The sequence below is a fragment of the Alternaria burnsii genome (genome assembly GCF_013036055.1).
Source record: "Alternaria burnsii strain CBS107.38 chromosome Unknown 746, whole genome shotgun sequence".
Classification (NCBI taxonomy): Eukaryota; Fungi; Ascomycota; class Dothideomycetes; order Pleosporales; family Pleosporaceae; genus Alternaria; species Alternaria burnsii.
Window position 1 is genome coordinate 2,426,424 of NW_024066109.1, and position 22,899 is coordinate 2,449,322.

The window sequence follows — 22,899 nt, forward strand, 5'->3', positions numbered from 1 at the left end:
GTAGACGTCATTAAATCAATAACAACGAAAGGTTCAAGCGACTGACAATAGTCCTCCATCGTGGAGAGAAACACACATTGATACTTCGCCATAATGCTCCGTCAAGGCCTTCCCACATGGGCCACCCTACTACTTATTTCAACCACTGCTGCCCTCAAACTACCTACCTACCGAGACCTACGGATCGACCAGTCCAGACGAGGCATTCTACAGATCGCTTTTCAATAATCCTAACTCAGAAATCAACGTCTGGGGTGAGGATGTCTTGAAAGGACTGACGGACATCGTACAGGGGTTGCAAAACGACACCGAGAAGAAAACCATCTTGTTCACGAGCGATGTGCCAAAATACTTCTTAGCTCATCTCGATGTGCTGAGCCAGCTGCTCGGTAAGTGCCCCTCGTAAGCAGTGCCTCCGTTTAGCTATATTCCCCATCTTCCGCTACAAGTTCTCCATCTCTTGGACGATGCTAACAAACATAGACCCGACCATCTCCCAAAGATCCGTCGAGCTCTTCTACAGGCTGACCAGTCTCCCGCAAGTAACAATTGGTGCCATCAACGGTGTAGCCCGCTGAGCCGGAAACGAATTCCTTCTCTCCCTCGATATGCGATTTGCCATAAAATCGCACTCACGTTTTGGACAGCCCGATATCGCCACGGGCTACCTCCCTGGTGGCGGAGCGCCCCAGTAGCCTCCGCGGCTGATCGGTCGTGGAAAAGCAATGGAATACATTCTCACTGGCAAGAACATTCTGGCAGAGGATGCTGAGCGCATGGGCTGGATCAACAAGGCTTTGCACAGCGAGCGCGAGATGGATGCATATATTGACGATATGCTAGAGGTTTTGACACTTTATTCTACTAGGGCCATTGGGCTGAATAAGAACGCTATCAATGTGGCAAGTAGACCGCCGATCGCGAACACTCTAGCCGACTCCAATGCGTTCTCGGAGACTGCGTGACGACCAGAAACACAGCAACTCTTAGGAGGTTTCCTGGAAGTAACGCAAAATCTCTCGGCTACTGATGTTGAGCTGTACTTGGGTGAGAGCGTACCTTTGCTATATAAGGTAAGTGCGTCCTGAGAAGCTCGACAGGCGGAGGATTAGCATTACATGTGGAAGGATATAGTGGTAGGCCGTCGTTCACTTCCGGATGTGTGTTGTTCTTCATGCAGTGGGTCGATAAGTCATGTATTGTAGCAGCGCACGGAAGCTAACCAATGTAGCTCGTCAAGTGCGCACCAAATCCTTGTCGTGCTTATCAGGCTCTAATAGCGTCCGCCAACGGCTGAAACCAAGTGTCGGCCAGCTTCTTGTTGCCTGCATCATTTGGGTGAACACCATCGCCAGTCATTGTGTTAGTGTTGAATCCAGTCCATGCATCCACAACTGTTATAGGGCTGTTCGTAGTCGTCATACTTGCTGCCCACGTCTGGATCACGTTGTTCAGAGCTACGACGCGTGGCCCACATTCGGCGCAGTTGGACGGATTCATTGGGATGATCTTCGCGGCGAGGATTTTCATGGTAGGTTTCGAAGCGCGCATTTGGTCTACGAGCTTGCTGAATGCGGTGGTGATTTCTTGGGGCGAGCGGTTGCTCCAAACGTCGTTCGTACCGAGATGCATCATGACGATGTCGGGCTTAGTAGATGAAAGCCAACCCGGTAGTTGGTTCTGGTTCGCAATGTTTACCGCTAGAAAACCACCCTGTAACTGTAAGCCAATCGTCGCACAAAGAAGGAATTAGAATCTTACATGTCCCTCGTTCTCGCCATCGTATTGGAAGCCACAGCCCTGGCCAGCCAACGTGCCTACAAAGTCGGTGTTCTTGATGCCGGCTTGTTGAAGCTTCTGCCAAAGATAAGCCCGCCAACAGCCCTAGACTACTGTCAATAACGAGCTGATATGGTCGAAAACCGAATACATACTGGGCTACCGGTGATGGAGTCACCAAGAGCCATGATTCGCACCGTAGATTGGCGACTTGCAAGTTCCGTTGGAGCTGCCACCACTATGGCTGTCACGGAGAGCACAGCCAGGACGGTTGAGGTGAAAGTGATGTGCATGGCTGCTGAATTGTAGGCTAAGTAATTTCCTTCGAGTGAAGAATAGTGCGTATCCTGAATTACAATGTCGCACATCGCATAGTGCGACTTATGTAGGTTCCATGGTGTATATTCTGTGTGTACGGGAGGATGTAGTTTAATCTATTACAAGACTGAGTTGTTCCGTCCAGATGAGGGGGCTCACAAAAGCGCTTGGAAATGGCCAGTGCCCTCTGCGACGATGCTCAAGTTATCTTGTCACGGGGTCTGGTCGTTATTGTGGACAGAGCCCCAAGAGCAGCGATTCATCTATACATGACGCGCCCCGCAATGCGACAATCTACACTTTCCTTGTGAATCCAACGGTTAGCTTTCTTGTGCTTAAGTAGTTGCCCATTAGACTCAGTATAGGTCGCTGTTTCGTTGCATCTTTCTGCATGCGTTCGGTGGCTAGACACACGAGGGCAAGTGTCATTTGTAAAGCAATAAATGCGGCTCTCCCAAGTCCGTGCCCATAGTGGTTAGCTACTTTACTTTCTGGTTGCAGGATAGCCAGTGCGGACAGGCTCACTATAGGTCGTACAAAGCTCTCTCTTTCCTCGCATTAGAAGCCTGAGTTTGCTGTTCGAGGTCGGCGCACGAAATCCACATTGGAAGTGACGCGAAGGCAGGCAAAGGTGCTAGTGTGGCCAACTACTCCAAGCCCGTCTGGGTCAACACCTGCAAGACTATATGTTAGAGCGAATGATGAAGATCGATGCGCTTCTGATTGCGCGGCTTTTGGTTCTGATGAAGTCGAGGTTCGAGAAGTGCGGGACGAGGAAAAGGGAGATGGGATGCGGCAGCTCGGGGAGATTCGAGACCCGAGAACGGGGGCCCGCAACTCCCCGCCCGCTGCACGGAATCGATTACTAGGGAACCCAACGAACCCATGTCAACAACCCACAGGTTGCCGCGCGTTCTGATCGCAATATGACAAACTTTGGTATACCTGATGTTTGTTGTCAAGACGTGATACCCCTAGAATTGCAACCGCACACAGCTCTACCAGACCTTCATTGGATAGCAGCTTGTTTGCACTTTCATCGCAGTAATGCGATAGAAGGTTCTCAGCCACACGGAGTAACTCATACACATTGCAGACTCTTGATCAGGGCGCATTGATTCCCAAACACATCCAGTCGTAGGATTGTGCTGGCAACTTCTCTGCACCACATTCGAAGGCATCACGAAAGCTATCGGGCTTGGACGAAAACTGTATTATCAGAATTTTTGGACAGATAGAGCGAATGTAGGGCATTAGCATGACTGCAAAGTTCAGCACTTGCGCATATGAATCACACAGAATCGCTTTGTACCCGACGTGTGTGTCTGGTAATACCACGTCGCTACACACATCTAGTTACGGTGTACTCAGCCCCTCAACCAGCTATGCGTCGACGTCTGTGCCTTCCAGATACATTCCAGTGATGCAGATCGCAATGTTAGAACATGTTGGACGATACGCGATACGCGCAGAATAGAGTTTAGCTAACGAGGCGAAGGTTTGACATAGGCGACGCGGATAGAAGCTTCGACAATATTCGCAGAACGCTTAACGCTTCGACCTAAATTGTCGTACGACAGCACGGAAGATCTGCAATCTAATCGTGTTTGAACCTGAACCTTGCGGAGGCTTATGCAAGCAGCTCGAAGGATCATCTGTAGTGAGTAATGATGGCCTTCTAAAGCAGTCTTCGACTTGATTGGAACTGTAGGTCTATTGATACATCGATAGGTGATCTCAGCATCCCGCTACGGAACTGCATGCGAATCTTGAAAGAGTCCCGTGGTCTGGAAGTTGGATAAATCGTTTCCTTGACAGTCGGTCGGCAAGGCTGTATCTGAACTGAGGTAATAGGTTTGTAAGCCAAGTTCGTCCCGCTACGACAGTCACTGGCAAGACTAAGCCGGAAGATACTGACACATGAGCATATTCACTCAGTCTATGCCGAGATAGTGTCGTGCGGCCATTTGGAGCCTATCTTGCTGCACCAATCGCGTCACCAATATCGTTATTTCCATGTGAGTTAAGTTGTCTCAGCATTGAGGCACGACATACCCAGTGCTGTGGTTCCCCAGATTCTCCGGTCCTTCTCTACCTAGGTATGCAGATCCCCGATCTTAGCGCAAAGAGGCTCTGATGCACCTTGACGTAGAATGCTGAATTCATCAGGCGTTTTGTGTACTAGAAAGTAAGGCGCGGCTGGTGCGGAGTAAAGTCCGCTGAGATGCGAGTGAACCGGCGACCCGTTCCGCGGCAGTATCGGACCTTCTCTTGACATGACTTGCGTGTCCGCAGATCCGAGGACCCAAAATTCAGTGACAGCGAGTCGTGAAAACCGCAATGTGAGCCGATTGACAGTCGGGCCGCAGCTGGAGAACAAGCTCGAAAGAGGCGAGCGAGCGATAGACGTCGGGATGTTGGGGTGTGATCTACGATCTCATCGTCCTTTAGCACCACTAATAATGTTGCATAGATGATGGCCTCATGGAACGCCGTAACAGGTGCCTTGACCTCAAATGGCGGCGGCTGGTCATGTTTGACGAGCGTTATTGTTGAGGGTTAATGCTTTACCACTTCGGGTAGGTTTCGTCTGATTGGCCAGCGTGAAGATACGTACCTCGGTACACATTTGCACAGCCAGAGACGGGTCGTTCTTAGGCTGATATTGTGGGTATTTTCAGGATGTCTCCTTTGCAAGCCTTCCGCCGGGTGGCGTTCCTTTCGCCTACGCGATGACGGTTAATAGTGTGTGGCGTTCAGGTCTGCCATACAGGAGACACCGGACTTCGAAAACATGAACGAGTGGTGGAAACACGAAGAGAGCTATCTCATGCACCGGTATGACCCTGTGTCAGAGTCCTGGGAAGCCAAGACGGAAGTCCTTGCATAGCAGCACGACGCAACCCCACCGTGCGGTTTACGGTAGAATGCGTGGGTCAGGGATTCAGGACAAACGGCCAAAGTGTACGCGCAGCTGGAGGTATTGAAGAAACATGGTAGATTTTACGTAGAGATCCTCATTGAAACCAAAAAGAAAGATACTCTTCAAGACTGACTGTTGCCGGACGACCACTGCGAATCTTTGCGTTCTGAGACCAAATCTTTCTGGCTCTCGCTGTCACTGATCCGCGAGCTCTGCTCAAAATGCTGTTCGAACTGTCGCGAGACATAAATGTTTTTCCCAAACATGCCCCCTCCATCGGCACCTATCTCGTAAGGTGTCGTGCTACCTGGCCGGCCCAGTGCCAGTTCAAAGTCTTCGTCAGTGTGTCTTGCAGTGCTCCTGATACCATGGACGCTCCGATGTTTGGTGGCACTGCTGCCAATGGTGCCAGTTCCGTATCCATTTCCGTATGATCGGCCGGATTGGACGGTGGAAGAAAAGCCGGGGATGATCCTGACAACCAGTGGCTTGAGCGCGGGAAGCGATGCGCATACGATAGCTAGGTTCATTTCGATTGCGGACCAGTAGGCTGTCGGTGCGCTGTAATATGTGTTGTCCTCTGGGTGGTCGACAAGCACAATGAGAGCGTGTAGGCGTAAAATCGACACGACGCAGACGAACCAACCGATGGTAAGGATGGCCATAAGCGCGACCCTTTGGCGCAATGCGATCTGGAGAGTCCAGATGACACGAACGGGAAGGAAGGCCACGATGAGGTCGGTGAAGATGTTGATGCTGGCATTCACATACCAAATCGTCTTGTTGTCGATACATTTCGCTCCGGGCTGCTCCAATATCTTCCAGTAGGCATGGACAGGGACACATGTGAAGATGGAAGTGAAGAGCGTAGTAACACCCCAAGCTACGCAGACGGCCATGACGATGTGGAGTGGTATGCGCATTTCTCGCAGAGTAAAGATCCGGCCGTACTGTAGAAGGATGGATATCTTCGTGAACATAAGGCTGGTGTTGTAGAAGATGATACTCCAGAACAGGTACTACTTGACGTTAGATCTGAAGCGCATATGGATAGTAGATGCTCACGATCAGAATCTTCTCAACTCCACCTGGAAACTCGATGAAGACTGCATGCTTGCCGTTGCCAGCGTCCGCCTCTGGACTGTGTTAACATTCGATTCGTCGCGAGCGCAGCGTGCGTCTTACGCATGACTTGGAGCACGCCAGTAGCAATAGCCAGAGCCATAGAGACGACAATGGTGTAGTCCTCCCATCCTAATGATCTTCCCAAGAATCGGAGCCGAGTGATGATACGCAGGGCGACACAAATTCCCGCTATACATGTAAAAGCAACAACGATAGATTTGGTGAGCGGACCCCGATCTTCCTTGGCCAAGGCAGCCAACTGTTCCGGTGGAATTGGATCCATGGTAGTTATGAAGACAAGGCAAAGACGATGGAACGCACGTAACTTGTCAATGTGTGAGACAGGTGCGATGGGTTCACCATGGACCCTCCTTTAGATATGTATCCGCAGGCACCCGTCTGTGGAGGAGTACATATGCCAGGCCTTGCGCCCAAAGGTACCTGACCTACGAGTGCCGCACGGGCTAGTGCGCCAGTTTACACAAGACTGGGATGCCAGGTTGTTTAGGGAGGTATCCGAAACTCAAAATCCGACGATGGATCAGACCCTGGGGAGCGAGCGCAGGGGAGATCTGGGGAGACGGCATACCTAACGGAAAAGCTAGACCTAGAGGACGGCAAGGACTCGAATCTAAGCCAATGAGACTATGCACTCCTGCCCAGACGCGTCAATGCTTCAAATTCGAGGGGTACATCTCCCAAGCGAACGGCTGCAGTGGCAGGCATAGTCCTGTACACTCGGCCTACCGAGAGTGATCAGACGGCATGCAACATACGGAATTCACTTGCATAATGCACAGCGTGTGTTTCCCATGGTCTGTGGCGATCCTTGTTGTCGACATGGTGAACGTTGTCGAAACCAGGGATCAGTCCGTCGGTTTACCGGGCGAAGATCATGCAGATGCTCGACGAATGAGCTTCCACGTGGCGCATCCTATATTGCGCAACTGCAAGAAGATATCCTGGGTGAACACATTGCGCTCACTACTGAAGGAACGGTGGGTATCACAGCGATCGATTGACTCCTTGGCGTGCAGCCGTTCGTAAGCATATACCCGTGAAGTCGTTCTGCTACATTGTGAATTTGGAGCCTCAGGAAGCTGTGGCTGAAATGCATCTTTGGCTGAGCTTTTCGCATTCAGTACCGTCGATCGACGATGTGCATTGAATTTGCGTGTCTATGGCCGACATGGCCGTCACATGCTGAGAATTGCAGTATGAAAATCGAGTAGGGTACCGCTTGAACTTGATCGCGGCATGTAGTGGTGCCACCAAATACCGGCTAATTCGTGTAGTATAATCTGTCCGCAGTTTTAGTGCAGCGCTAGAGGAAATAATGGCGAGTTATTGATGCCCAGAAGCATCCCTGCCAATCGGACGGCAAACTCTATTGTATTTGGCTGCCTTATAGCTTACCAACCTCCAGCTTGCGCTCTGGTCCGCCGTTCAAGAGAGGCCTTGCAAATTGTTGAACGGATGTATACCTACATATGTGGCATGACGCTGCCGATCCGGGTCGCCTCCGTCCATCGTCTGCCAAGGCTCCCAAGATCTCACTGAACCTCCCCGTGAGGTAGAAGTCCGAGTAAACGACAAAGCCGCCACACTACGGGTTGGCATACCCGAGGTCGTCTCAACAAGCACGGAGGACTTTGCGGCTTAGGCTGCAGTATTGTGTGTCGCAAGCACCGCACGAAACCGTAAAAGGGACGTGGCTGAGGTTGCTGCGCTTTCCCTCTAACATGCGGTCAAACATCGAACACTGCGGAAGAATGAGGAAGTCTGAGATCCCAAACCACGCGACGTTCGCGTTGAGGAAGTCTTCCCGGAGGATTATATGTGAGGTAAGGTCCGTTTCAAATTCGACTGATGCCCCAGGAACCATGGCCAATGCAGAAGCTGTGCTGCTGCGAGCATAATGCGGGACGAAATGAGAATCCTGCTGCTGCACGCCTTTGACAGGGTCGGTTAGAAAGTTTGCGCTAAGTCAGTGATGCATTCCATCCAACTCTGTGAATACCAGCTCCTGGTGTAGGTTGCGAGCTCTATTTGGCAAGCATTGAACTTCGTAGTGATGCGTCATGATCTTGTTGCATAGAGTACATTGAATCGAGTCGGTGCCTGGAAGGGAGACAATCCGGGAACTTCGGGAACATCTTGTGAAACGCGATCTTGCCCCAGCCGGAACGGAGCGTTCGTGCACGGTGTTCATCTTGGCACACTAGACCCGTCCCATACCGTAAAGCTCGTATACTCGTTTCGTACGAGCTGAGCTGTCCGCGAACATGATGAGTTGGCGCATTAAACTACATCTCTCTGCTCGCCCCGTAGAGCTCTGAACTATCGCATAGATGCAGGACTGCTGCGAGTGTCTCCTGTTGTCACGTCGGCTAAAACGCCGTCGAGAGATCCCTCGCCTTCACCCCGCTGGAGCACACACACCCGGCATCGTTAGGTCACAAGCATCATAAAGTATGCATCATCAGGACTGTCATGAATCTAACACGAAGACGCGCACGCCGTTGGTCCGACATCTGGCAGCTTTGCGGCCGGGAATTCCCAGGTAAGCGAAAATGGCGTCAGAAACCCTGCAGGAAGCTGATCTGACCGAAGCATAGTCCTCACACAAGCTAGTGAGTCTTCTCGGCGGATCTGCGAAGTGTCTCTTATTGCGACGTGTGAATGCGCAAACATTTGACACCAGGTACGCGGCGCGTGGCCCTGGATGACCTCTCGAAGCTTCAGGGCTATACCCCGCGGGCCGCGGGAAATCGGGAACGATCAACGGCCCCTGATCTACAATCACTACCTCAAAAGCTTCGAACCGACATATCACATCGCATCAGCACACCATCTCAAGAGTTTGTAGGTGTTGTTGCAGTGCGCAGGAAGGTTGAGTCGCTGGTGCTGCCCATTGGCGCTCACGTCTTCACTCTTTCAGTGGCGATGCGTCCCAGTCACAATCCAATATTCAACGACGACATCGCTCGCATTGTAACACAGAGCGGATACTTGGAAGTCGAGATTCTTGTAGTAGGTGTTTGGCAATCCTTACTTGCGCATGCCAAGGCCTTCGCTGAGCATCTGGAGATAGTTCATCCTTCCTACGCCTCTGAGACCCCTATGACCGCAAGGCCAATGGCTTCAGCCTCTCAACCAGCCTCCAAACTCTAGAAGCCGGTTACCCGGCTATCGGTACGCTGCATAGATTCGGGCCTCCCTGCTGATCTGTCATGGAAACTAGAACGAAAAAGCAATCCATGCATAGCGCTTGTCGGACAAAACTCCGTGGCTATGGACGGAGATGATTAATCATTTGGCGACACTACTTCTTCGTATCGAGTGCATACTTGGTGATTGAAGGCGAAGTTCAAACTCTCTGTTAACGATCAGCGTAAAGGTATACGATTAGTATACAGATGATGTGGTGGTGTAAAGGTTGCCACCAAAGATCGTCCAGTGGCACCGCGATAACACAGACAATAAGCTAGCGACCATACAATGATGTCAAATCTTCGCATATGGATGATGCAAGTCAGGTCGCGGAGATGCAGTCACCGCGAATAGCATATGATCCGCAGGACCTACTATTCAGCTGACTAACGACATTCCACATCTAAACATCGAGTTACTTCAAGCCGAGGTTGCTTTGAACAGCTTGACATGTGTTCGCGTCTTTGCGGGGAGGTAGCGGTGCTAGTCACTTCTCAAGATTCAAGGGCAAAGCGTTGACATGAACGCGCAACTCTAAAGTCTCTCTCGTGAGACACAGACGTACCTCTTCGCACTTTGAGGTAAGATATTTTTCATCGAGAGAAAAAATCAATTCATGGTACGGAAAGCAGATGTTCTCCATGGTCTGAAGACTTAAAGGCAGAATACTACCTAGGTACAAAACAAAAAAGTCAAACCGACCCAGGAGAGCAGCCAGAATATGAAGGTCGATGACTAGTAGACTATTCGCGTTGGTTGACCAAGGATATCATCTTTTTCTCCAATTTCGTCAACAGAGCTATCACACTGATACTACATCAGGGCATGAATGCGATAACTGTTGCGATGCATCACCTTGGTAACATGCAGACCCGAAGCGACATGTTGCTGTCCTTGATGTGTCTACATTATAGAAACTCTGGCAAGGGCAGAGGGCAGACTCAGATATACTAACCAGTATTGATTACCCCGATACGTTGTACACGTCGTTCGTACTTGGGCATTGAATTTGCTTATACTGGTAGATTGAATGGCTTACTGCCCTGATTTGGCGACGACATAGTTGTCAAACTCACTCAGGTACTCGCGTGTTTGCGAATAACGGTCGTTCTTGATCAACAAAGCTTCGGAAATGCCACTATGCTCTGCACCTCCTGAGATACAATAAGCTACTGTCTCTGCATAGGTCCTTCCCATCCTAAACCGTAGGTGCACAATGTAATCGCTGAGTAGCATCTTTCTAAAAGACACTAAATCAATGTCGACTCTATCCTCTCTCTTGACAAGTCTCGCAGCTGGACACCATAACCCCAGCTCCAGCAAAATGATGCCAAGACTGTACACATCGTACTCACGTCAATAACGTGCAGTTGTATCAGCAACTGGATGGGTAGATTTTTGCATCCTGTCAAGGTCAGGGTGCGTGTAGACACGCCGCTCATAAGTCAAGTGGCTTGCAAGGGTGCGGCTAGGAAGTGTCTCGGTCAACTCCGTCGGACTCTCAACTCGTGAGAAGTTAAATGAGTAAAGATAAGGCTTCCCAAGAACGTGTTCATCATCCCCGCCGATGGCGTTGAAGAAGGGGATGTTCTCGGCGCAGATGTTCTTGTGAAGACAGCGCACTGAGAGAAGGGAGTACAGGGTCTTGGCAAGCAACCGAGCGGTGGTGTAACGATCGATCCTCGAGATCACGCCTTATCTTCGATTTCATATCAAATTTCAAGATCTCCAGGAGAGAATTCGGAGCTTGGATAACACCTTTCGGAAAGGCAAGCACCATGCCAAATCTTTTCGTCGTTTCGTCGTGGAAGTAGCCTAGGCACTGCAAGAGCTGGAAGTGCGCTAATGTTGACGATTGTTGCAGCCGTATCGCAAGCGCGTGGACTCTCGATCTGAGATATTGGTACCTATCTGTGTCGATGCTCCGTGAATAGTACCTCCATTCAATTCGAACAGGATCGCCCTTGTACTTCCCATAAACTGCACGAAAATCTCCGGATTCACCTCCTTGTGGAATTTCGAGGTCTGAGATAGTCAAGCGAAGAAGGTTCCAGGCCCACTGTTTTGGTATTTTCGCTCCATCCTCGTCAAGGTTACGTTCTGCCAATTGCGCCAAAGAGTAGACGTTGTTCATCGCTGCTGGTGGCGAGTTCAGCCCAGCTTGTGGTCATGACGATGGCAGTGAGTTGTCGTTCGAATCTATTAGGGTCAATCTCCTGTACTATGTTTTGGAGATTATCATTAATCTGCCGAAACATCGTAACGAGCTCATCGAACTTCTCTTTGTCACGTCCAGCCCACCGCAATCTCCTGATCCATTCCAAGTCAGAAGCGTCCTTAACTCTCCGTTCTCCCAACATTGCCAGACTTTCCAGCTCATGCGAGGCCCACGATCGGTCTGGTGTAAGTGTAGCTCGCAATTGATGGAGATAGTCAGGTTCCTGGGGATTGGTGTATCTCCGAACAAGAGGTTGTGATGCCACAAACTTTTCGTGCAAGCTTTGGATAAATCGATGGTAGTATTTAGTATAAAGTAGCTAGATAGTAAGTAAGTTAGTACTATTGATAGTATATTTCTTTTTCTTGTAGACTTTATTACAAAGCTAGACTTTAGTATTACTCAAAGCTATTTTTCACTTTTATTATAGTAAAGCTATATTTTAGAGTAACTAAGCCATTATTAAATTATAAAGTTATAATCAATACTAAATATATAATAGCTATAGAGGATAAAATATATATTTTAGTAGTAAACTAAAAACAAACTACTACTAAGTTATAATAGTATACTATAGGAGCATTATGGTTTGGAGCCAAATTGACCATCGACAACTGTGCAAACAAGGACCGGCTATGGTATATCACCTTCATACTCGAGAAGATGGGTGGTGGAGCTATAGCTGCCTTTATATTCCTCCTACGGTGGATGAGCGATTGGGTGCCTCCATTGGGTATCGATTGGGGAATATATCTGGTCCTGCTCCTCCCGACAGTAACCTGGGTTCTTTTACTCATCTACATAACAGTGGGCTGTGCAGAAGGTGCCTAGGTCTCACTGGACGGGCTGCTCATCTCAGATACGATGGTCTTTGTTATCTTTATTATCCTTGCGGTTATCGTTCTGCTCAATCAGGCGTTCTTTCTGAGGTTTATAACGTGGGGAGTTTCGTTTCTTGCAAGGTACTTTCATGGGGGCTGCGGGTGGCGAACGGTCATACGGTTATTGAGATGGGGCTGCGTTAGCTCGATCAAAGAATGGAACTGGACTGAGAGAATAGAGCGCTTCATCGAGAACATGAGACAGATTTGGAGTCGACCTTGTGATGATCAGATCGTTCTTTAGGAACGGAGACCTTCTCATCGGTATGTAAAGTCATCGTAATAGAGACCGCAGGCTTACCAGATAGATCCCAATGGTCCAGTTGGCGCATTCTGGGACCTTTCCGGGACAGACAGATCCAACTAAATGATACAGTCGACGAGCCCTACCCAACAGATCCTGAAGAAGGCTCTTCTCCAGAGGAGCACACAGACTACGCTTCACACAGACGTCGAGGACGAAGATGGGGTCTCAAAACGACCGAATTCATCAAATGTCAGATCTGGCCAGCTGTAATGTTTCCCATCACCATGGCTGCGGAAGCTATTATTGACGTGGCGAATTGGAGCCGGCGCCGCGAGTTGCAACGTATGCAAGGACGGATTGCGCTATCTTAGGATAAGCACCAGATCATGATATCTCGATTGATATTAAGCCAGTCCATATCAGAAGAACGTCGGTCACTACTGTGAATATATGCATCGGTCCACAACGTATGAGGTCTCAGCTAAGATGATAGCCAAAGTTTCCATGTGGCGAGTCCGGTTAGAATAGTCATGGCAGGCGCCGTTGTAGAACGACATAAGAAGATACTCACGACGACGTATCCGAGCTGTTCACATCGTGCTGCCTACTGCAGATCTTCAATACCCACCACCTCCCGACAGCCGCTTACACCCTACTAACCTTCCCAACGATCCATCCCTCAGCATACCTCTTCCCAGCTCCCGCCTCCGGAATCTCAATCGTGATGCTCTTTCCCACATCACCCCCCTCATCCTCAGCCATGACAGCATCTTTGATCCCCTTGACCGCCAAGCCAAGACTAACGCAGCTCGCCAACAGACTCTTGACCTCTTCGTTCCAACTAGCCTCCACGCCCTTCGCTTTTGCCGCCTCAGCCCCCAGTTTTTTATATTCTGTGAACGCCGCCTTCGCCGCTTTGAGATGTGTGTCTACCTCCTGCCAAAGAATCGAGCCCTCGTCCCTCACATCTCTGACAAAGCCCTCAGGCGGTGGATCCGCCAATGACGGCGGCGGGCCATACGGCTGGCTGTGTGCTTGGAAATCTTCAAAAGGCGGTGCTTCGGGTGGTGAGAGAGCGAGAAAAGGTTTCATGCGGACTTCGTAACGGAGTTTGTCCGTGGAAAAAGGGGAAGAGCGGCGCGGCATGGGCAACTTGCCCAGATAGAAAGCGATGATGTAGAAACGTGCCATGGCAAGTGCAAGCTCTGCGGTTCCCTCGGCGCCAGCGAGGAGAGAAGCGAGGAAAGGTTGCGCGTCTTCGACGTCTTGTACTTCTCTGAACTGTCTCTCCTTGAGCAAGGATGACGATAGGACGATGTAGTGTGCTTCGACTCTCCTCAACAACTCCTTCCTTCTTGTCGCAATGAGGCCAAGGAAGAGATACATGCCGGCGTACTCGTCGGGGAGGTATATATCCTGTTCGAAACCGAGCAGGATGACTTTTTCCACCATCCAAAGCTTCTTGTGGTACACCCACGTGCTCAGCCCAAACTCCATGACCTGGCTCCCCACATCAGCACCGACTTGTGCGGCCGCGGTGGAAATGTCCACGTCGATGGAACTAGCATCTGCTTGCAGTAGATCCCACCCCGTGATGACATGTGTCAACATGCGTCTTACCCGACATCTATTCTGGCTTAAGGCAACCCACAGATCAAGATACGCTTGTCCCGTCCTCTCCACAAATTCGTCAATGAGCATTGCAAACATCAGTTTGGGTGGCTTGGGCAGTAGCGCATTCCGCGGCGGAGACAAAGTCCAGTTCATCGGATCCAGGACTGGACTCGCTGCCAGCACAAAACTCTTCACATCCGCTAGTGGCAGGGAGACGGACGTTTCCAGCACCTCTGGATGGAACAGCAGCGTGGCCAGATACGATCTAGAGTATGCCAGAGGTGGCGGCGAGCGGGAGGAGTAGTGCCAGAGGAACGCTTGGTATTCCAGCGGGTCCTGGGGTAACAAGGGAAAGCGCGTGCTTTCGTGGCAATCGGTGGCAAGTTGCTTCAGCTTGTCCGCAGCGTCTGAAAAGGACAAGTCTACAATCGGTCGTGGAGGTACCGTGGAAGCGAGTCGACGTTGCATCTTTGGACTAAACGCTCCAGGCACCATTTTCCCCAGCTGATGCGTACTCTTCAGTCGATCAATGCCTTCAAGCACCGGGGGCCAGGAATAACATGTCTGATCCAGGGGCAGATCCAGGTCGAGGGCGCGTAGAAGATATTTGCGCAATTCGAGGCGCGAGATGATGGCTTGGCGGAGAGCGTCGTTGATGTCGACAAGGTCGGCGTCTGCGACTGTGTCGATAGCCGCATCGAGTTCGCGGAGGAAGACATTCATCGGCATGTTCACAAACAGTACCCGGTTGTATGTATGCGTGCAAAAGTCCTCCTCCTCAAAGTAGTCCCTTGCCGTTATCTTCGAAATCACGAAATCACATCCTTTGATCACCGCTAGACAATACGCTCGAAGTATCTCTAACAACGGGCCAGGCCGTCTCTCCTCGGGCATGTCTCCACGGAAAAACTGCGCTTGAGAGAGGATCTTGGTCTCGGGCCAGAGTAGCTTGTCAATGTAGACGGATGTGAAGAGGGTTTGGGAGAGAGGGTAGCCCGTGTGCCAGGCCATTTCGTAGCAGAGTAGTTGGTCCATGATGCCTATTAATTCCTCGGGAAGGAGAGGGGTAAGTGTATCATAGTCATCTTCTAGAGTCTCGCCTGGGGCGAGGAAGCCCGAATCCATTTTAGGGTCCATGATCTATTGGGCACATGTGAGTATAATATTCCAGGAAAGAAGAGGAATGGTGGGTGCAAGGGCGGCGTTTGCAAGAACGTACTTCGATAGCCCCAATGGATTCAAAAAGCGTAAAATATTCATCTTTGACGAGTTGACCGACCTCGAGAGCTGTGAGAGTTTTTCTAAGTTAGCCACGTTCAACTTTTCATCTCGAGATGATGATGATGGTGGGTAGGAAACGACATGACGATGCTCGTAAGGTAGCCCCGCCATGCCCCTCCTCCACCCATCACCATCAACCTTTTGGTCGTACGCATACCATTACAAGCCCTCGTGAACTTTTCCGTCACGTCGTGAATCTTTGGCGGCGCCCCTCCCACATGCTGTCTTGATTGTCTCAAGGGTAAGTTAGCAGAAGTAGCCGGCTGGATAGTAGGCGCAGACTCTTGCGCAGTATGTGAGGGACCTGACTAATCATCAACATCCATGATATTCTTTATCATTTATCAAGGATAAGGGGATAAAAGGGAGGATTACCAGCACCATCTACTTCGTAACCCGCGTCTGGAGCGGGGGCTGTGCTGTTGTGGCTGCTAGGTGCATCTGCCATGGTTGTGGTGGAGTTCGCGGGCTGCCGATGCGGGCAAAGATTTGTGACAGGCCAGTAGTACATGCGCGTTCCATGTCAGGCTCACGCAACGGACGATACTCCAAGTCACGACAAGCGATATCACACGTATATTACAAAGCGCATGAGATTTTTGAGAGAAAGAAAGTGAATGTCAGCTCAATTGGTGTTGTACATTGGCTTTAATTCCCCTTTCGAGCCTTGGTGGCACATGGCATGCATCCATCAGCTCTCGTCAACTTGTCCATTCCATGGCCTGCCCCGATGCCATCATCTCCATAGCCAGCTGCAACTACATGTCCTCTGTCCGTCGCATCGTTTACGAGGTCTTGGCAGCATCAGCCTGGGCCTGGAGAGCCGCAGCGTTGAGGTCCTTCATCTCGCCCTGCTTGCCGTTCTGTCCATGTCATTAGCCCAACGTCCATGATTTGTACGCCCCTGGCCCTAGGAAACAATCTCCCAACTCCCCAATTGCCCTCCCCCCATCTTCTCATCCGCCCGATCTCCATGCTCCCCCGCCGCTTGTGCCGTGTCGTATGCAGTGTAGACTCACCTCCCACTTGGCGAATCGGAGTTCGCTCTCGCCCCTGCGCTCAGCAGCAATGCGCTTGTCCTCCTTGAGCGAGCGGCGCACGACGCGTGATGCGACGGCAATGTAGCGGTTGTAGCTATTTGGGTTGTCAGTCGTTTGGTCCTCGCTATCCAATTGCTCCAGCAGGGTCTGTGGGCGATTGTGGAGGGGCGGATGCGTACGTGAGACCGGCGGCTTTCCACGCGAATGCCATTGTGATGGTAGGTTCGTTGGGGTTTCGTGGGTGGGTGTGGGCGGGTGAGGTGCGGTGGTGAGGTGCAAGTGCTGAGCTCCGGCGAGATTTCGCGCATGCCGGGCGGAGCTCGAGGTCACGTGCAGAACGGGCTTGGAGGTAAACTGGACGCTGGGGCGCCATCTCTCTAGCATGTCAAAACAGTTGTGTAGAAAGCTGCTCTTGGACGTCATCTGAAGTCATGTTCATTATTTTCATAGCCAGACGGCTACATCGTGATCTACAGTGGTCATCTGTGTAGCTACAGTAAAGTCGAGCCTGCTGCCACACTGCACTACTCCTCCATAGCTTCTCCACCCTCGGCCTCGTCCCCGCCCTCCCTATTCTCAAACGTAGCATCCAACCACTCGGCAATATCCTGGCCTTCATGGTGTACAAAGTCCTCGCCGACGCCACTGATGCCGACGCTGGTGTTGTCGACAGTCAACTCCTTGTCCTGCGATAGCGACTCCTTCAGTGCTCTCAGTGCATGCTTGATCAGCTCCTCCCGGCTAGCGTTCTCAAAGTCGTCCAGATGCCTCTCGAGGTATGTCCTCGCCATTTGACTCCTAGCGCCGATACCACATGCGACCATCTCCTGTGTGACACCGCTGGGCTGGAACTCGAACAGATGCGGGCCCTTTGCGTCGACGCCGGCAATGAGCAGGCCCACGCCGTAGGGTCTCCGGCCGTACTGCTGCGTGTTGGTCTGGGCACGGTCTGCGATGCGGGAGGTGATCTCGGAGAGGGGGATGGCGCGGTCGTAGGTGAGGCGGGATGCGAGGGATTGTTGCTTCATGAAGTTGGAGAGAACACGGGCGTCGGAGGCGAGTCCGGCGAGGGCGACACCAAAGTGGGAATCTATCGCGATGATCTTCTTCTGGTATGAAGAGAGTTCCTCGGCATTTCGCTGTAGCATCGTTAGATGGTGTTTGTATGGCACGGCGGCTGGCCTAGTTACCTTGATTGCTGCGAGAACTGCGTGTGTCTTGCTGACAATGCCGACGACGACTGAACCCTGCTTGACCGCCTCTTGTGCGTATTCGACCTGGAAGATGCGGCCTTGTGGCGAGAAGGTGACCGAGTCGTTGTCGTAGTTGTTCCTAAACATGATGAAGGCGGGATTGTGGGGTCTGTGGTTGTGTAGTCTACAATGGTGGGATACCCTTTGAGGCTTTATTCAATCCCGCTGGATGTTATTTGCGAAAAAGAGGCTGTGTGGTCGCAGAGGCGAGGGGTGAATAATGTCGATGCGGTGTTGCAGCTGGAGGCACCGACCTGTTGACGACGATGAGCTCCAGAAGCTCCAATCTTGGCAAGGGCCTTAGCGCGTGCGACGCAACCTCACCTTCAGGCGTCTAAGAGCAAGACGCACCATCACAGCAACCTCGCATCTTCGCCGGACCGAGGATCCAACCAGGGACACGTCGGCGCAACCCCCGTGCACTATACAAACGCGACCTTTCTGCCTTACAACTCCACCATGGCCGGCATCAAGACCATCATAGGCCTGTCCTTTGTACGTCAGCCTGTCGCATACACGCGCCTCATCTTCACACTGGGATTGCGCTAACGGCCATGCTACTAGGTCCTGGCCATCGGCTTCCTCCTTGTCATTCTCTCCGCCGCGCTCTTCAAGAACTACCTCACGCTTCTCGTTGTCGCAACCTACGTGATCGCGCCCCTACCCAACTGGCTCTGTGGACGAGCAGCGAACCGCGATGACTTTATGGAGAGCACCGGCAACGGCGTCGTCGACTTTGGAAGGTTCCTGACGGGCTTCTTTGTCGTCATGGGTATTGGTGAGTACACTCAATCGGCACAGCGTGGAAACGCCATCTAACATGTCCGCAGCCCTTCCAACACTGCTGTGGCATTCGGCAGAAATCGCGGGCGGCGCGGCGGCCATGTCCATCTTTGGTGGTCTGTTGATATACGCAACCATCATCAGCTTTACGCTCTTCTTCCAGGAGCAAGAAGACTTCTGACTAGCCGGCGGAACCCAGCAATGAGGGGCCGCTTACAACTCTGTAAAGTGCGTGAGATGGAGGGATTCGATAGCAAAAGCTGGAAACCGGAAGGAACAGATTGGTGCTGCTTCATGTTTACCCTGTATCCATAGTCTGCTGAGCGTTTTTGTACAAGTAGATCAAACATAATGCATAGGACGCTTTAAGCTGTCCGTATGAGAACATCAACTCGAAATCGCTGAACAGCTGGATATAACACAACAAACTGCCCGTAGCGAACATCTTCCGTCTCCCGAATACTCGTACATGATTATGGCCATCTCATCCGTGCCTCCGGATATGCAATCGTGATGCGCATTCCTCTTCCCGTCGAATTTCCCTAGCCTGTTACTCCGCCAGCAATCTACAACGCCAGGTTGTAAGTATACTCGTCCTCCATGTTCTGCGCAACCCAAAGCACAGCAGAGCTACAACACGTTAGCCGTTATCCCGCGACCATCCAAGCACACCCCAGCATCATCGTGTACTCACCTCAGCATAATCAAGCCATTAGCAGCTACATTACCAGCCCCCAACCAAAGCGTCGGCCAGGTATGCCCCACAACAACAAACTTCATAACCATGACCACAACACTCCCCGCCAGTCCGCCGGCCAACAAGGCAAAGCCCAGGAACAAGACGAGCCTGGCCTTCCACGCCACCCCGTTGCCAGAGTACGAGAAGCTGTCGGCCGACAAGCGCGACTTGTCGATGCTGTTGATGACGAGCATGCCGAGAGCGCTGCAGATACCGGGGATCCAGTCGATGAAGGTGATGTGGACGGGGGGGTCGGAGCCGTTCATGGCGGACTTGGACCACGTGGATATGTCGATGAGGGTGTAGAAACCCATGGCGAACTGTGCAACATTGCAACGTCAGCTTCTTTCAGTCACAGACATGTTTGGGGGTGAGGCTGCGCACCAGGGCTCCTGCCATGTAGACGCCGGCTGTTCGCGTGTTTGCGCTGTTCATCCACGCGGGCTTTGGGAAGCGGAAGAGGCGATTCGAGTCCTCCATGTCGAACTCGGGGGCACGTATGCGACGGGTGTGTTGGGTGTTGATGAGTGTGAGCTATGCGAAGCTGGTGTTGGGGTTGCGCCTAAAGGTTCCACAAGGCTGCGCCTCGAGGTCCACACAAGGTCGCGCCAACTCTTTGGCGCTTGACGTTCCGCGTCCGTTCGGTCGGCATTAGCAGCTCCCCAAAACGCCGACATAATTTCTCAAAACGATTCCTCTTTGCTTGCGACACACCAACCTTTGCAACTTTTCGCCAATCTCACCACCCATCTTTTCGCATTCTCGCCAAAATGGCTGCCTCGAAACCCTCGATCAAGGGCAAAGGCTCAAAAGGGAAATCCGGCCCAGCCAAGTCCGGCGCCAACAAACCGAAATCGAAATCTTCAAAGCCTACCGGCAGCGCGCCCGAAGGAATCTCGAAGCGCAAGCAGAAATCCATGTCGCTGGCTAAGCCTGGTGGCGCGCAAAAGACCAAGAGCTTAGTGTCCAAAGACGGCAAGAAGAAAAAGAGGGTCTATTCAGAGAAGGAATTGGATATCCCGGCCTTGAATGGAATAATACCCGCGGGCATTGCGAAACCAAAGGGTGTCAAGAAGGGGAAAAAGTTTGTGGATGATCCGGCTAGCATGGTATGTACAAAGGAAAATTCACTTCCAAGCTTATGGGGATACTAATTACGACATGTTTGCGCAGATGGCCATCATGTCCGTCGTCAACGCCGAGAAAGAAGGGCACCTCGAGTCCAAGATTGCAAAAGCCCGCCAGCTAGAGGAAATACGCGAGGCCAAGCGGAAAGAGGCTGAGAGTAGGAAATCAGACAAAGACCAGGCGTTTGAGGAGAGGAAACAAGACCTCAAGAAGAAGAGGAAGAGGCATAGTGAGCCTGGCGCTGGCGCTGGCAGGGGTGACGAGAGAGAAGGAGATAAGATCAAGGAGAAGGACAGGAAGTTCAAGGTTAGGAAGAGGGTTAGCTTTGGCTGAGAGGAGGTAGCCTGCGCGTGTGTGGACGAAGCTGTCACAGGGTAGGTACAGATACGGACGCGGCACGTCCAGGCAGAGGCAGGAGCACGATGTGTGCGAACACGATGGGGTCGACGTCGAGGGATGAACAGCGCAAGAGCACATGTCGAAGCATAACAGCAAACTGTGCTCTTGGCGCAAGAACAAAAAAAGAGTGAGGTCTAAAGTGCTGTACAGGATCTACGCATATCTAAAAGTCTATGATACCCCCAAAACAAGTTTTCACAATCCAATGCAAAACTCTCCAAGGCTGCCTAATCTATCAATTTACGTCTAAGCATCAGGCAATATCAGCCTCCTGTGATTAGGATCAAAGATAGGATACTTCTTTCCCTCCAACCCTCCCATATTCACATCCTTTCCCCCATCAACACCCTTCGTAGCTTCAAAATCCACCTCGGCATGCATCTTCTGCAAGAAAGAAGCAGCAGCAGTCGCGAACCAGCGCCCGCCACCCAACTGGAAGGAGCCCAGGTGACCGCCCCAATCCGTCGTAACAAGCAGTGTGTTCGGGTTCTGCAACACCTCCTGGTACGGCAAGCCCGCTTTATTACTAATCGGATCATCTTCCGCGTTGATGCCCAGGAAAGGGATGCGAATAGCCAGTACCGCATCAACGGATTGCGAGTCCCGGTAATACGCGCCTTCGGTCGGGTAACCCCAAGTAGGACACTGGACATGTCGATCGAATTCGTGGAGGTATTTGGATGCTAGGAGAGCGGTCTCGTCGATTCCCGGGTTCTGCAGTATCTGGTCGCGGTGCCTCTTGAAGAGGCCCATGAGGTTCTTGCCCATGGTGCGCGAGTAGATGTGCAGGCCCAGGTACGTGGATTGCAGCGTCGTGTTGCAGACTTCTAGGTTCCAGGGATTCGAACACGAGACTGCTGCTTTGAGGGTGCAACTTGCGCCTTGCTCGCCGCAGTAGTTGGTTAGGATGTTGGCGCCTAGACTGAAGCCGATGGCGTATAGAGGCCGGTTGGGAAATAGATCGTGCAGCGTCGTGACGACCTGGCGTAGATCCCAGGTTGCGCGCGAGTTGAAGAGCTGCGGCGTGGTGATTTTGGATAGCGCGCAGCCGCGCCCGTTGACGACGCAGGCGGCCCAGGGTTGCGTCGAAGAGGCTAGCAGCGGGTAGAGGGTTTCGCGGAGGTAGACTTCGTGGGATCCGCCTGTCAGACCGTGGAGCGCTATTAGCATTGGCTTGTCGTCGTCACTGCTGATTCCTTGCCACTCTTTAGCGGTAAAGTTTGTCGTTCGTTCGGGCAGCTCGGTATCATCCTTGTCTTCTTTCATCCGTGAAGCAGATGCCTCACCCTCCTCCTTGCTGACGACAAAATCCACGGCAAAAGTTCCGGGATAGACAGAGTGGTTAGAGTCGAAGATTTGGCGCTTGTAGTAGATGGGTGGTCCTGGGTCTTTGACGGCTGTGTACATGGTCTGCAAGTGGCCGTTGAAGAGGAAAGGGTTGAGACGGCATGGTGGGATTGAGGATTTTGCGATTTCAGGCAAGGTGGTTTTTGAGCCGGATTTGGTTTCGAGGGGCGTTGGGGAGGAGTGGGATGTGTAGGTTGTTTTGCTGTAGCCTAGAAGCCACGACATTGTCAGGGCGAGGGGGTGGATACAGCCTGGTGAGGACCTGGTGTGCGGTTTGCAAGGTGGATGTCTGCGTTATAGGTCTGGAGGTACGGCCGTATGGAGAGTACAACTTGGCACCTAAGATATGTCTTTCGTCTTGTTCCTAGCTCTTTCACCGTTTCTGTCACTCAGTGATATCAATTGCCGATTGGCATCTGATACTGGGCGATCCAATTGCCTAAAGATGCTTCCGTTCAAACCGATTCCGAAGGAAAGGCAAAACTATTTCTCAGCGATAAACACATGCAAGACATGTGGTAGGAAAAGAACGGGGCCTCGGTCTGTCTACCCACTAGCCTGCATGTGGTAGTGTGCAAGCGCGCGTCTATCGGCCAATGGCGCTGAAGTGA

At 51.6% G+C, this 22,899-nt stretch overlaps 10 protein-coding genes across 10 annotated transcripts; 3 read left to right on the top strand and 7 right to left on the bottom strand.

Annotated features, from left to right (window-relative positions):
* Positions 1-106: 106 nt before the first annotated feature.
* GT037_003370 (uncharacterized protein) lies at positions 107-578 on the top strand (the record flags this gene model as incomplete). Its single annotated transcript, XM_038928417.1, has 2 exons — positions 107-389; positions 484-578. Coding segments are annotated over 2 exons (378 nt in total), but the record flags the coding sequence as incomplete, so codon positions are not given.
* A 688-nt stretch (positions 579-1,266) lies between these two features.
* Positions 1,267-2,072, bottom strand: GT037_003371 (uncharacterized protein; the record flags this gene model as incomplete). The annotated part of the gene is made up of 3 exons (XM_038928418.1): positions 1,267-1,713; positions 1,762-1,884; positions 1,935-2,072. 3 exons carry the CDS (start codon positions 2,070-2,072, stop codon positions 1,267-1,269), a joined length of 708 nt encoding a protein of 235 aa, XP_038789696.1.
* A 3,070-nt stretch (positions 2,073-5,142) lies between these two features.
* On the bottom strand, positions 5,143-6,428 carry GT037_003372 (uncharacterized protein; the record flags this gene model as incomplete). The annotated part of the gene is made up of 3 exons (XM_038928419.1): positions 5,143-6,039; positions 6,086-6,156; positions 6,206-6,428. The coding sequence occupies 3 exons, from the start codon at positions 6,426-6,428 to the stop codon at positions 5,143-5,145; spliced, it is 1,191 nt and encodes a 396-aa protein (XP_038789697.1).
* Positions 6,429-13,349: 6,921 nt separating this feature from the next.
* On the bottom strand, positions 13,350-16,047 carry GT037_003373 (amino-acid n-acetyltransferas-like protein subunit mak10; the record flags this gene model as incomplete). Its single annotated transcript, XM_038928420.1, has 4 exons — positions 13,350-15,458; positions 15,538-15,605; positions 15,757-15,903; positions 15,975-16,047. The coding sequence occupies 4 exons, from the start codon at positions 16,045-16,047 to the stop codon at positions 13,350-13,352; spliced, it is 2,397 nt and encodes a 798-aa protein (XP_038789698.1).
* Positions 16,048-16,384: 337 nt separating this feature from the next.
* GT037_003374 (mitochondrial atp synthase epsilon chain domain-containing protein) lies at positions 16,385-16,850 on the bottom strand (the record flags this gene model as incomplete). Its single annotated transcript, XM_038928421.1, has 3 exons — positions 16,385-16,462; positions 16,619-16,733; positions 16,819-16,850. The coding sequence occupies 3 exons, from the start codon at positions 16,848-16,850 to the stop codon at positions 16,385-16,387; spliced, it is 225 nt and encodes a 74-aa protein (XP_038789699.1).
* A 313-nt stretch (positions 16,851-17,163) lies between these two features.
* On the bottom strand, positions 17,164-17,979 carry GT037_003375 (proteasome subunit alpha type-1; the record flags this gene model as incomplete). Its single annotated transcript, XM_038928422.1, has 2 exons — positions 17,164-17,778; positions 17,830-17,979. 2 exons carry the CDS (start codon positions 17,977-17,979, stop codon positions 17,164-17,166), a joined length of 765 nt encoding a protein of 254 aa, XP_038789700.1.
* A 372-nt stretch (positions 17,980-18,351) lies between these two features.
* On the top strand, positions 18,352-18,856 carry GT037_003376 (vacuolar protein sorting 55; the record flags this gene model as incomplete). Its single annotated transcript, XM_038928423.1, has 3 exons — positions 18,352-18,387; positions 18,457-18,670; positions 18,723-18,856. The coding sequence occupies 3 exons, from the start codon at positions 18,352-18,354 to the stop codon at positions 18,854-18,856; spliced, it is 384 nt and encodes a 127-aa protein (XP_038789701.1).
* A 385-nt stretch (positions 18,857-19,241) lies between these two features.
* Positions 19,242-19,894, bottom strand: GT037_003377 (upf0220-domain-containing protein; the record flags this gene model as incomplete). Its single annotated transcript, XM_038928424.1, has 3 exons — positions 19,242-19,305; positions 19,370-19,734; positions 19,799-19,894. The coding sequence occupies 3 exons, from the start codon at positions 19,892-19,894 to the stop codon at positions 19,242-19,244; spliced, it is 525 nt and encodes a 174-aa protein (XP_038789702.1).
* Positions 19,895-20,184: 290 nt separating this feature from the next.
* GT037_003378 (uncharacterized protein) lies at positions 20,185-20,875 on the top strand (the record flags this gene model as incomplete). Its single annotated transcript, XM_038928425.1, has 2 exons — positions 20,185-20,523; positions 20,588-20,875. The coding sequence occupies 2 exons, from the start codon at positions 20,185-20,187 to the stop codon at positions 20,873-20,875; spliced, it is 627 nt and encodes a 208-aa protein (XP_038789703.1).
* Positions 20,876-21,187: 312 nt separating this feature from the next.
* Positions 21,188-22,513, bottom strand: GT037_003379 (uncharacterized protein; the record flags this gene model as incomplete). Its single annotated transcript, XM_038928426.1, has 1 exon — positions 21,188-22,513. The coding sequence occupies one exon, from the start codon at positions 22,511-22,513 to the stop codon at positions 21,188-21,190; it is 1,326 nt and encodes a 441-aa protein (XP_038789704.1).
* Positions 22,514-22,899: the final 386 nt, after the last annotated feature.